Consider the following 12,923-nt stretch of genomic DNA (forward strand, 5'->3'; position numbering starts at 1 on the left):
AACCAAAACGACAAAGGTAACTTTTTTGTCTTCTCATGCATTAGGTGAAAAAGTAAGGTTAGTAAGAAAGCCCTGAGAAATCTCAGTGTCACTTTCCTGTGGGTTCCTTTATTTTTGCATCAATCTTTTCAACACTAGAAAGGATGAGGCACTTTCAGAATATAGATGAAAACACAACTTCTGACAGTTTCTCCCCAACAGGAAGGTATCAGAACTTAACCAACCGTAGCTAGAAGATTGATAATTGTGTCATCTCTTAGAAGAAAATATTACACATTACAACTTCTTCAAAAGAAAGCCACAGAAGTCACAGTGCTGCCATACCTACCCCAAAACATACCCAGCTGAGGAGTCTCAGTGGAAAAGAAACAGAAACTTAGCAATCTTGGCATTCTTCCTCTGCACCATCAGAAATCTCACTCACCGTGCATTCACCCTGCCTATCTAACATTCCCTGGCAAGTGTGGAGATGGTTAAAGATGTGCCTATGTAACTTACAGTGTGTGTACATTTATTATTGCTGTAGGTCACCATGTGGATAATCAAGAATTCATTAATATAATATCAATCCAAATTTGCATATCTGTCCCATTCCCTCCTTCTCAATTGACCCAGATTCTCTGGCTTTGGAAATATATCTGACCCTCATCTACACAGGATAGGTGCTCCTTTCCCTTTTTCTGCACTTCTCATACTTCAAGGTCAGCATTAATGGGTCTTTCTCATAATCTATCCTCCAGTCACTCTTGGATGTGCTTTTACCACATTTTGAGGATGAGAATATTTAAATCGAACGAAACATTTCCCTTAGGACATGGACAGAATGCCCTCTCTATATGCCCTGACTATAGGGTTTGTTTCTCAAAGCAGCAGTCTGGTTTTAACTCAAAATTGTTAACTACAACATAAAGAGAAAGTGATGTGATAGAAGTATTCTGATATGGTTTGGCTGTGTCCCCACCCAAACCTCATCTTGAATTTAATCATGGGGACAGTCTCCTGCATGCTGTGCTCATGATAGTGAGGGAGTTCTCATGAGATCTGATGGCTTTACAAAGGGCTTTTCCCCCTTTTGTAAGTTTCCTGAGGCCTCCCCAGACCTGCAAAACTGAGTCCATTAAAGCTCTCTCCTTTATAAATCACCCAGTCTCAGGCATGCCTTTATTAGCAGTGTGAGAAGGGACTCATACAGTAAATTGGTACCAGGAGCGGGGTGCTGCTGTAAAGATACCCAAAATGTGGAAGTGACTTTGGAACTGCATACAGACAGAGGCTGGAACAGTTTCGAGGGCTCAGAAGAAGATGAAAATATGGAAAAGTTTGGAACTTCCTAGAGACTTGTTAAATGGCTTTGACCAAAACATTGATAATGTTATGGACAATAAAATCCAGGCTGAGGTGGTCTCAGATGGAGATGAGGAACTTTTTGGGAGCTGGAGCAAAGGTGACACTTGTTACGTTTTAGTAAAGAGATTAGTTGCATTTTGCCCTTGTCCTGGAGATATGTGGAACCTTGAACTTGAGAGATGATGATCTGGGAGAAGAAATTTCTAAAGAGCAAAGCATTCAAGAGGTGACAGAGCATAAGAGTTTGGAAAATTCGCAGCCTGGGGATGTGGTAGGAGAGAAAAACCCATGTTCTGGGGAGCAATTGAAGCCGGTTTCAGAAATTTGCATAAGAAGTTAGGACCCAAATGTTAATTGCCAAGACAATGGGGAAAATGCCTCTAAGGCATGTCAGAGATCTTCATGGCAGCCCCTCCCATCACAGGCCCAGAAGCCTAATAGGAAAAAATGGTTTCCTGGGATGGGCCCAGGGCCCTCTTCTGTGTGCAGACTACGGACTTGGTGCCCTGCATCCTAGCCTTCCAGCCATTGCTACAACAGGCCAAGATACCAGGTCAGGCTATGGCTTCAGTGGGTGCAAACCCCAAACCTTGGCAGCTTCCACATGGTGTTGAGCCTGGAGGTGCACAGAAGTCAAGAATTGAGGTTTGAGAACCTACACCTAGATATCAGAGGACGTATGGAAATGCTGGATGTCCAGGCAAAAGTTCACTGCAGGGGTGGAACCTTGATGGAGAACCTTTGCTATGGTAGTGTGGAAGGGGAATGTGGTGTTGGGGCTCCCATACAGAGTCCCCATTGGGGTACTCTACAGCTAGTAGAGTTAAGAGAAGAGGGCCACCATCCTCCAGGTCCCAGGATGATAGATTCACTGACAGCTTGCACCATGCACTTGAAAAAGCCCAGAAACTCAACACCAGCCCATGAAAGAAGCCAGGAGGGGAGATGTACCCTGCAAAGTCACAGGAGCAAAGCTGCCAAAAGCCATGGGATCCTACCTCTTGCAGCAGCATGACCTGGATGTGAGACATGGAGTTGAAGGAGATTATTTTGGAACTTTAAGGTTTAATGACTGCCCTATTAAATTTAGAACTTGTATGGGGCCAGTAGCCCCTTTGTTTTAGTCAATTTCTCCCATTTGGAAGGGGTGTATTTACTCAATGCCTATACTCCCATTGTATCTAGGAAGTAACTAAATTGCTTTTGATTTTACTGACTCATAGGAGGAAGGGACTTGCCTTGACTCAGATGAGACTTTGGACTTGGATTTTTGAGTTAATGCTGGAATGAGTGAAGACTTTGGGGGACTGTTAGAAGGGCATGATTTTGTTTTGAAATGTGAGGACATAAGATTTGGGAGAGGCCAGTGGTAGAATGATGTGATTTGGCTGTATTCCCATCCAAATCATCTTGAGTTGTAGTTCCCATAAGCCCCATGTGTCATAGGAGGGACCTGGTGGAAGGTAATTTAATCATGGGGGTGATTACCCTCATGCTGTTCTCCTGAGAGTGAGTGAGTTCTCATAAGATCTGATGTTATTATAAGGAGCTTTTCCCCTTTTTGCTCAGCCTTCTCCTTGATGCCACTATGTGAAGAAGGACATGTTTTCTTTCCCTTCCACTATGATCGTAAGTTTCCTGAGGCCTCCCAAGCCATACAGAACTGTGAATCAATAAAACCTCTTTCCTTTATAAATTACCCAGTCTCAGGTATGCCTTTATCAGCAGCATGAGAATGGACTAATACACATTCTTTGAAAACATGGATGTAAAATCTACCTCAAAACACAAGAGTTAAGGAGCCCCAACTTCATGTTTTCCGGTTGTAATACAATCTCTATTTTATACTAATACTTCAACATAGAAGGTGTGATACATGTGTATATAAGGGTGTCAGCTTCAATTTACATGCAAAACCCTGGTGAGTCATTAACAGTTCATTTATTTTCCTGTTTTAGAGTTAATATAATAAAGTACATAGACCATACAATATGTGCTCCTTTATGCCTGGGTTATTTTGACATGATTATGTTACAAATGCATTCATGCTGTAACAGTGATGCGTTCTTTTCTCATTGTAATGTAGTATCTAATTGTGTCATCATTTGGTGACTTATCCATTTTATAAAGGGATACATGTTGGAGATTTGGTTTATTAAACAAATGTCTATAGGATATTGGGTTATTTCCAGGTTTCCAGGTTTTCGCTTGTCTTAAAAAGCTTCTATAAACACATATGACTGTGTTTGGATGGGCATGTGCTCTCTGGAAGTATTATCATTTGAAGAAACTTAATGTGAATTACACACTCTCCAGAGGTGGGAAGTTGACAGTTGAAAGTCCACACCATGCCCCTCCTCAGGCAGCTAGAAGCTTTGGATATCTAATCATGGTTTACCATTAGAGGCTTTGTTGATTACCATAATACTTGTTGGAAATGGTCCTTGATGGGATAAATAAGTGGAGTTCAAGGCGTGGAGTTCCAAGTGCCAAAATAGGCACTCCTATTGTTCCATAAACACAGTATAAGAACCCAGCAGGGCCAACAACCAATGCCATTTGGAATAAAATCTGTGTTTGAAACTGTCTTGGTTTTGGACAATTGTAGGATTTTGTCACTTAAACTCAACTAGGTTCAGTGAATCCTCTATGTAGAACATTGTCATGTCTCCCTAGAGTGAAACATTCATGAGAAGTGCTCTCCAGGGCAGGCAGCTGGGAGCTTGGCAACTTTGCACAACTGGCTGCATGGCTGTTTCTGTGCCTGAAACATGCTCTCGTTATAATGAGGAGCAAGGCTATTAGTGTGTGTCCACAGGACATGGGACTCATGACACATTTTTCTGCACCGTGCTTTTCCGCTCACTTGTTTCTGACACATCATTACATAAAAAAAAACAAACAACAACAACAAAAAAAAACAAAGATCTACCTCATTCTTTTACCATCTGGGTAGGCTTGTATTGCAGGGATCTCAGTAATAAATGGATCCACATAAGTAAATATACCCTGAGATTGGACCTGTGTTATTTGAAAGTACCAAAAGCTTAATTCTGCTATCTCTTCAGCAGTAATTATCAAAGCAGGGAATATGGGCCCATGTGTTTCCCTCTCCTAGGTAATAGATCAAGGCAAATTAATATTTGTGCTCCCACTTTCTTCCCCAAAGTCTAAGGAATGCCTTGCTAATCAATCATGGATTGAGTCTCAGAACCCTTCTCAATTAAAAAAAAAAAAAAAAAAAAAAAAAAAACTCTAGGCAATCACTGCTAATAAATTAAAATTGGTATTTGACATCTGCTATGAAGCCTACTCGAACTCCCTGGTCTAGCCAGTCTCTTTTTGTATATTCCATCTCACTTTAATTTTTGAAACCTGTCTAATATATTTGTCATTTACTTTTCTCATTATTACCTAAATAATGAGATGAATCTTTGCCTCTCTCTCAGAAAGGAGACAGTGTGTTTCAAACTTCCTAAAACCCAATAATAAAGATGACTGCCACCTCCTCAGTTTCAAACAACATGAAATAAATTTCCACCTCAGACAAATGTCATTTATTTCAAGATGCAAGTTGTTCACTCTGCTCTCACTACATAAACTCAGACTGCAGAATATTTTCTTTTCTGAATAAATTCAGCATCTTCAGTAGCCACCACATAAAAAAAACTTTGACATTCTTCCTCGATTACTAATGCAATATGTTTGTGAATATGTATAATCACTTACCCGCAGTGCTTACAAATATAAGCACCCAAAGAGTCAAGGGTAATTCTCTACAATTCATGGTTTGGATTCTGCTTCAAATGGCTTCTCTGGAAAACAGAATAAAACAGATTTAGTCAAAGCTTTCAAACAAAAGCATACCTATCTTATGAAGGTTTAAAAATCTTCTGGCACACAGATTTTTTAAAACCAACCTAGAAGATTTTTATATTCCTTAATCTAGTAACCAATTCTCAGAACTTTCAGCCATATAAAATTAATAAAATTAGGCCAGGCATGGGGGCCCACGCCTGTAATCCCAGCGCTTTGGGAGGCTGAGGCAGGCGGATCACGAGGTCAGGAGATCGAGACCATTCTGGCTAACACGGCGAAACCCCGTCTCTAGTGAAAAATACAAAAAATTAGCCAGGTGTGGTGGTGGGCGCCTGTAGTCTCAACTACTCAGGAGGCTGAGGCAGGAGAATGGCGTGAACCTGGGAGGCGGGGCTTGCGGTGAGCGGAGATCGCACCACTGCACTCCAGCTTGAGAGACAGAGCGAGACTCCATCTCGAAAATAATAATAATAATAATAATAAAATTTCAAGGCAATGAAGTTTTGCTTCTGGAAGAAGGCCTGGTCTACTAAATCCTGCTTCCAAGGTCAAAGTTGAAAACAATAGGACTGCTACAAATGCTACCATTCTGTGAATAAACAATCTGTGACATGCTGAGCTATATATGACAGTTCTGCCCATGTAAGAGTGTGTGAGTGTCAGTCCTCTGAGCCCAAGCCAAGCCATCGTATCCCCTGTGACTTGCACATATACGCCGCCCAGATGGCCTGAAGTAACTGAAGAACCACAAAAGAAGTGAAAATGCCCTGCCCCGCCTTAACTGATGACATTCCACAACAAAAGAAGTGAAAATGGCCCGTCCTTGCCTTAAGTGATGACATTACCTTGTGAAAGTCCTTTTCCGGACTCATCCTGGCCCAAAAGCTCCCCACTGAGCACCTTGTGACCCCCACTCCTGCCCGCCAGAGAACAACTCCCCTTTGACTGCAATTTCCCTTTACCTACCCAAATCCTATAAAACGGCTCCACCCTTATCTCCCTTCGCTGACTCTCTTTTCGGACTCAGTCCGCCTGCACCCAGGTGATTTAAAAGCTTTATTGCTCACACAAAGCCTGTTTGGTGGTCTCTTCACACAGACACACATGACAGTGTATGTTTTCACATCAGAATGCTCCTGAATTGTAATGAGATCTTCATTTAGGGGTTGAACTTTTAAAAATCCATCTTCCTCCTTCAGAACGTAGGTTTCATAATTCTAGGCATTAAGTCTGTGTTGCTCTTCACTGTATCACTAAAACCCAGCACGAAGCCTAGCACATGGCCAGCACTCACTAACATGTGTCACTGAGGCATAGGTGTGTGTATGTGTTTGCGTGTGTCTGTGGCTGCCCATATAAGCTTACTTTAGGGAAATGCAGAGATGAAGTGACAGTCTCCTACACTCCAGACCCCTCCTTTACACTGACTGTGACCCAGTGGAACTAAGATCTGCATTGAACTTTGAGCCTACTACAACCTAGCATTAGCACTTTTGATTACAACTTTAAGAGCCCAGTGGAGGAAGGATCCCCCACACAGTGGAGACCATTCAGAGTCTAAATACTGCATAAATAACACCATGTCCCTTGTTTACCATCCTGAGTGCAGGAAGGACAGCCTGATGGCAGAGTCTGGTTTCAGAAACACACAAACCTGGGTTGCCACTCCAGTTTGAATACTGACAAGCTGTGCAAAACTTGAGCAAGTCTTAGAGCCTGTTTGCTTATTACCAAATGGAAATGGTAAGAAGGCCTGCCTCTGGAATTATTGAGTGATTAAACCTTCTAAGGCTTAGTAGCAGCTTCTCAGCCCAGAATAATTCCCCTCCCACCAACAACTACTCATCCGCCATCCTAAAAATAGGGTTGTCAATGCCTGAATCCAGGATAAAGCTTAATGGTTAAGCTTCCAAACCATTCACATCCATCCTTACGGAAAAATTACCAAATATTTGGTGGAATTTCCAAGAGATAATAATCAATAACGTAAAGGCCAAAGAAACAAGTATGAATGGAAAGTATCAACTATGCATAATCAAATTAGACCAGTTCTATGGTTAGAAACCTCCCCCCCATACCTCCACACACATTTTGTTATTAACTCTGCCTATTCTTTCATCTTAGATAGAATAAAAAATGTTATTTCCTTTATGTCACTACTCTGATTAAGGCTGACATAACCTTATAAAAAGCATCACTTTTGTAAAAAATATTCAATATCTACCAAGAGACAAAGTTATTAGGGAGATGATTCAGCAAACTGACAAGTTACCTCTGAGTTTCAATACGAAACATATTAAGTTCTTAGTATACAAAAATTAGTTGGTATTTGCACAGCATTCTGCAAATCTGGATGTGTGTATGTAAAATTTTTAACGTACTTTAGTTTTATGTGTGAATTTAAGAGATTAAGGTTATATTAAATAATGAATTCATTTCCAGAAAAAGAGCTATTCTGATAAATGTAACAGATACTCTAGCAAGTGTTAATAAAATAGGTGTAGAAGAATATAAAGTCTTACATGTAAGAATTTTAAGGGTTTTAATTGCTATGTTTAATACCAACATTTTGCTTTTCCATCACTCAAGTTTCTTTCTTTTAAAAGTTTGTCTGATTTCTAAAGCAATTGACACTCAATGTAGCACATTTACAAAAGGAAGACTGAAAGAAGAAAATAATCTCAACATGTATAATTTTTAGCATGTTTTCCTGTACTTTTTATAAATGTTGTCACATAATTAAGATGTTTGGTCAGGCATGGTGACTCATGCCTGTAATCCCAGCCCTTTGGGAGGCCGAGACAGGAGGATCATGAGGTCAGGAGATCAAGACCATCCTGGCTAACACGGTGAAACCCCATCTCTACTAAAAATACAAAAAATTAGACAGGTGTGTTGGCGAGCACCTGTAGTCTCAGCTGCTCGGGAGGCTGAGGCAGAAGAATGGCGTGAACCCGGGAGGCGGAGCTTGTAGTGAGCCGAGATCCTGCCACTGCACTCCAGCCTAGGTGACAGAGGGAGACTCCGTCTCAAAAAAAAAAAAAAAAGATGTTTAAATGATTGTATATCCTGCATTTCCACTTAATATTACATAATGAGCATTTTTCCTGTGTCACAAAACTCTTTGTTAAAACCATTCTAATTGCTACCTAATATTACTTCATGTGGATATATTATCATTTACCAGATGTATTATGCGAGAATCACATGACCCCATCTTCATGGGTAAGGCAGGATGGCTCAGTTTTTTTGCAGCATGGGCTCAGGTGCCAGCCTGGGTAGATTTGAATCTCCATTCTACCCTCTACCAGCTAACCGACTATGGGCAACTGACTTACCTGTTCTGTGCCTCATTTTTCTTATCCATAGAAGGGGATAATCATACCATCTCCCAGAGCTAATGTGAAGGCTAAATGAGTTACTATTCCAAGTGTCTGGTGAATGGTAATACCACTTAAATGTTAGTTATTATTATTTGTCTACATTTCTTATTATTTCCTAGATGTTACTCCATGGCAGTACAGTGATTGAGTCAAAGACTACATTTAAACCTGACAGATGCATGCTGCCAAACTGCATTCCAGAAATGTTGCAATAATTCATATTCTCTCGCTCAATAGCACAAGACAGTATCTATGGACCACACCCAGGAGAGCACTGAGCAGCTTTACTTTTAAAATGTAATTAGACAGCCAAAATGGAAAAATGGTATCTCATTGTTTTTTGAATTTGCATTTCTTTGGGTATAAATGAGGCAAATATTAATCACGTATTATCAGCTATTTTATTTTCATGTTTATGAACCATCTCTTTATGTCTTTTGTCCAGTTCTCCGATGTTTGTCTAACTTGTTGTTTACTTTCTGTCTTTTGTTATGCTAATATATGACAAATTTTATATTGATGTAGTCAAACCCATCACTCTTTTGCTTTGTGATGTTTTCATTACTTTTAAGTGTAGAATATCCTTTCCTGTTGGGGGTCACATAGATGCTTACGTAGATCTTCATTTTTACGACTCAGTATTGTTTTGTTCTGTTTTTATGTTTAGCTTTTTTCATCCACCAACAATTAACTTTCTTGTTTGACATGAAGATAGGGAGTAACTAAACCTACTTGCCTCAAATAGCTACTAATTACTTCTCTACTGTTAATTAAATAATTCCGTATTTCCCCTACGGTTTGCCAACACTACGTTGTCATGTACAAGTCCTCCCTGAGCACTCTACTGAAAGTCTAACACAGCATGCTTGCCCAAGTGCAAACACACACATGCACACACACACACTCACACACACCAATGTGCCTCTACCCTCCCACCTTTAGTATTTCTATTCATAGCACTTATCTCTGTCATATTTTCACTTTATGTCTGCTTGTTTGTTATTTGCTGAATTATTGAATGACTTAAATCCATAAAATATACATAATTTTGAATCTAGGTGATCATCTGATCCATATCTTGGAAAGTATGTTTTAGCAACTAATGTGAAATCTAGGCCACCAGCTCTCACTCAAGTTTGGAAAAAAATCATGATGCCTGGGCTCCACCCAGTGGGCTGGAGGACAGACTGGGCATCCTGAGTCCTCAGAACTCCGCAGGTGACTCTAATGTACAGTCAGGTGGAGAGCTGCCGACCTAGGGCACTTATTTGTATTCTTAGGAAAGTAAATTTAATATACCTTAGATGCATATATTTGACGTGTCTAAGACATATTAAATATTTGTGCACGTACATATGTACGTACGTGTGTGTACACACACATAATGAAAGTCACAAACTTATCTAAATCACCCAAAGGCATGAAGTTTTCTCTAAACGAAGGAAAAAAACAGTTTCCTTCCAAAAATGGGGTGACCTAGGCTTAAGGTCAGATCCAAGCTGACCACTCTGTCTCCCAAGGCAGCACAGTAAAAAGCCCTTCCAGAGGGTCCAAACAGTCACCTGAACCCCTGGCTCTGCCCAGTTGCCCTTGTTTATGGGCCCCACCCTGAGAAACCGACCTTTCTCTAAATGTAATTCACAGAAACACGTAATGCACAGAGAAAGAGCCACTTCAAACTCTTTCTAATGAGGAACCTGAGATTTGAGGAAGTGAATTGGCGAGCCTCAGATTACAGCTTTTCACAAGGACACACATGAATCAATGTAGATGCCGTTATATAAATCGCTCATTAGCAACACATACAATCGAGCACCTCCTGAGATAAAGTGCCTGGATGAAAATCATAACACCAGTTTTCTAAAAATATAATTTTTCTTCTACAGTGTTCCATGCATAGTCGTTTTACTCAGCCTGCAAGATGATAAAACAACCACATGCAAAGAGGAGAAAACAACCTTGGGGCATAACATACACACACTTAAACTCTAACAAACAAAAGAATTTGTGTGGAATTTGGCTTCTCATCTGTAAGGCCAAGGAAATCAATGCTACCTCATAGTCCTTGTCACACAAGTGTCTGTTGTTAGCCTTATCCTTCCCCCAACCTAGCGTCGGCAAATCGTGGGCAAATCTGCCTATGCCTGTGCCACCTGGGCCACCCTCCCCACTTCTCCCAGCTGTCAGGTCCCTAGAGTCCTTGCAACTTGGCTCAATATTTGCCTTCTCAAGGAAGCTCTCCAACTGCAACAGCCCCAAATGGTGCATGCCTTTGTCCAAGCCCGTCTCCATCATTCCGCAGGTGTCTCCATCACTCCTGGACTAGCTCCCACTCTCTGGTGAGGTCCACGAGGGCAGAGACCCTGCGTTTTCTTTTCTTTTTCTTTTCTTTTTTCTTTTTTTTTTTTTTTTTTTGAGATAGGGTCTCGCTCTGTCACCCAGGCTGGAGTGCAGTGGCGCAATCTCTGCTCACTGCAACCTCCGCCTCCCAGGTTCAATGTCTCAGCCTCCCGAGTAGCTGGGATTACGGATGTATGTCACTACGCCTGGCTAATTTTCTGTATTTTTAGTAGAGACGCGGTTTCACCTTGTTAGCCAGGATGGTCTCGATCTCCTGACCTCATGATCCGCCCTCCTCAGCCTCCCAAAGTGCTGGGATTATAGACCCTGACTTTTCAATCCACATTCCTAGACTTTAACCTTAGTTCTTAGCCTTTGGATGTGTATTTGTGCAGGGAGAGGGAACACCCTGTCTCCAAACCCAATTCCCCAAATTTACCCCTCCTAGCCCATCCAAGGCCCTGAGGTTGAGAGGTGTGCTCCCAATAGCAGCACTGTGTACGACACAAAATCGGTATTTGCAAAGGGTCTTGAGAATGAAGCAAGGGAAGTCAGTGAAATAAACACAATAATCTTGGATCTCTATATCTGGCTGCAATTGACACCTCATTAATTTGTCTGATAACTGCAATGCAACCTGCTGGGCTTTTTAACTTCCCAGGGCTGAGCAGAAAAAAGACAAAGGCTCTGGAATCAGAAAAACAGTAGGTGTGAGTCTGGGATCTACTACTTAGTAGCTGGATACTCTTGGATAAATGACGGAATTCCTCCTCCCTTTTATTCATAAAAGCATAATAATAGTTCCTATTTCATGTGGCCCTTAGGAAGATTAAGTGAAAATAAGATATCTAAAAATTTTCTACCGTGTCAGGCACATGGTAAGCACTTAAAAAATGACAACTATTGTTATCACTTATTTCAGTTGTTCTCACCTCTCCAGAAAACAATTGGGAACGTCTTAATTTCTAAAACTGTACTTTCGGAGAAAGACGGCATGCTGTCTCATCAATTATTCACACATATTTACACACACACTATCTCTCTCTCTCTCTCTCTTAATTGACCTTGTTTTGAGACTCCCTCCCCGGATGGTGGTCTTCCCTTCCCCTGGGGGAGTGGGGAGGGGGTGCGGGTGGCAACAGGGCCCACCCTTACCTTCAGAGAGGCGTCCCCCAGGCTGGGGCGGGGGCGGCAGCTCCTCCTCCACACCAGGTCGCGACTGCGGAGGCCAAGTTCGGAAAGTAGGTGAGAAGCAGCGATCCCCGCCTCCTGACTACCGTGGAAAGTGAAAGAGAGGTGTGATTAAAGAGATAAGGCACCCAGAGAGGGTTACAGAAACAAAAACCAAAAAAGAAAAAGAAGGAAAGAAGTAGGAACAGAAAGAAAGAAGAATGTCAGGGGTTTGGCAGCTCCTGGTTGCTAAACCCGGCCAGTGGAGGCTGCAGGTGGGCAATGCCTGCGGTCGGGCGAAGCTCCGGGTCCCGGAGTGTCGCGGTCTGGGGCGCTCTCAGTCTGGGGCGCTCCCGGGCGTAGAGTCCTCCCCGACTTGGGGGTCCGGGTCTGGGGGCCCTCCGGTCGGGGTGCTCCTAGCAGCGATGCTCCAGGACCGCCTCCTCCACCCAGGCGCCCCGCGTGGAGTTACCGGAGCTGCTGGATCGCGGGGTCCAAAGGGCGCAGCTGGAAAACCCAGCGCCTCGCCCTTTCCGCGCGGACAGCGTGGGCCCCAGGCGTCTGGCCCTTCCTCCCCTGCCGCGCGGCGCGGGTCCCGGGAAAATCAGGGCGGTAGCCGGGTGACCTGCAGGGCCGGAAGGTGGCGCGCCCGGGCCGCTCGCACGCACCCTGCAGGCCGGTGTTCACAGCAGAGGATTCGAGGAGGGAGGCCAAAGGGGAATGTGTGTCTCTAGATTTTTATTTTGTGGCAGAGCTGTTATTAAACCAAAGGAAAAGGAAAACCCATAGCGGACAGGCAAAAGGTTTAATGAGACAATTATTTTAATTATTTTTACCCAATCAAGATAATTCACCAAATAATGA

At 42.4% G+C, this 12,923-nt stretch overlaps 1 protein-coding gene across 1 annotated transcript in view; it reads right to left on the reverse strand.

Annotated features, from left to right (window-relative positions):
* The window catches only part of IL18R1 (interleukin 18 receptor 1), a 44,483-nt gene extending 31,839 nt beyond the window's left edge, over window positions 1–12,644 (reverse strand). Inside the window, 2 exon segments of the mRNA XM_017864983.1 lie at window positions 5,077–5,162; window positions 12,045–12,644. Coding sequence (XP_017720472.1) covers window positions 5,077–5,134 — 58 coding nt within the window. The 5' untranslated portion in view covers window positions 5,135–5,162; window positions 12,045–12,644.
* Between the last annotated feature and the right edge of the window lie 279 nt (window positions 12,645–12,923).

The sequence above is a fragment of the Rhinopithecus bieti genome, unplaced genomic scaffold, assembly GCF_001698545.2.
Source record: "Rhinopithecus bieti isolate Rb0 unplaced genomic scaffold, ASM169854v2 scaffold_76666, whole genome shotgun sequence".
NCBI classification, from domain to species: domain Eukaryota; kingdom Metazoa; phylum Chordata; class Mammalia; order Primates; family Cercopithecidae; genus Rhinopithecus; species Rhinopithecus bieti.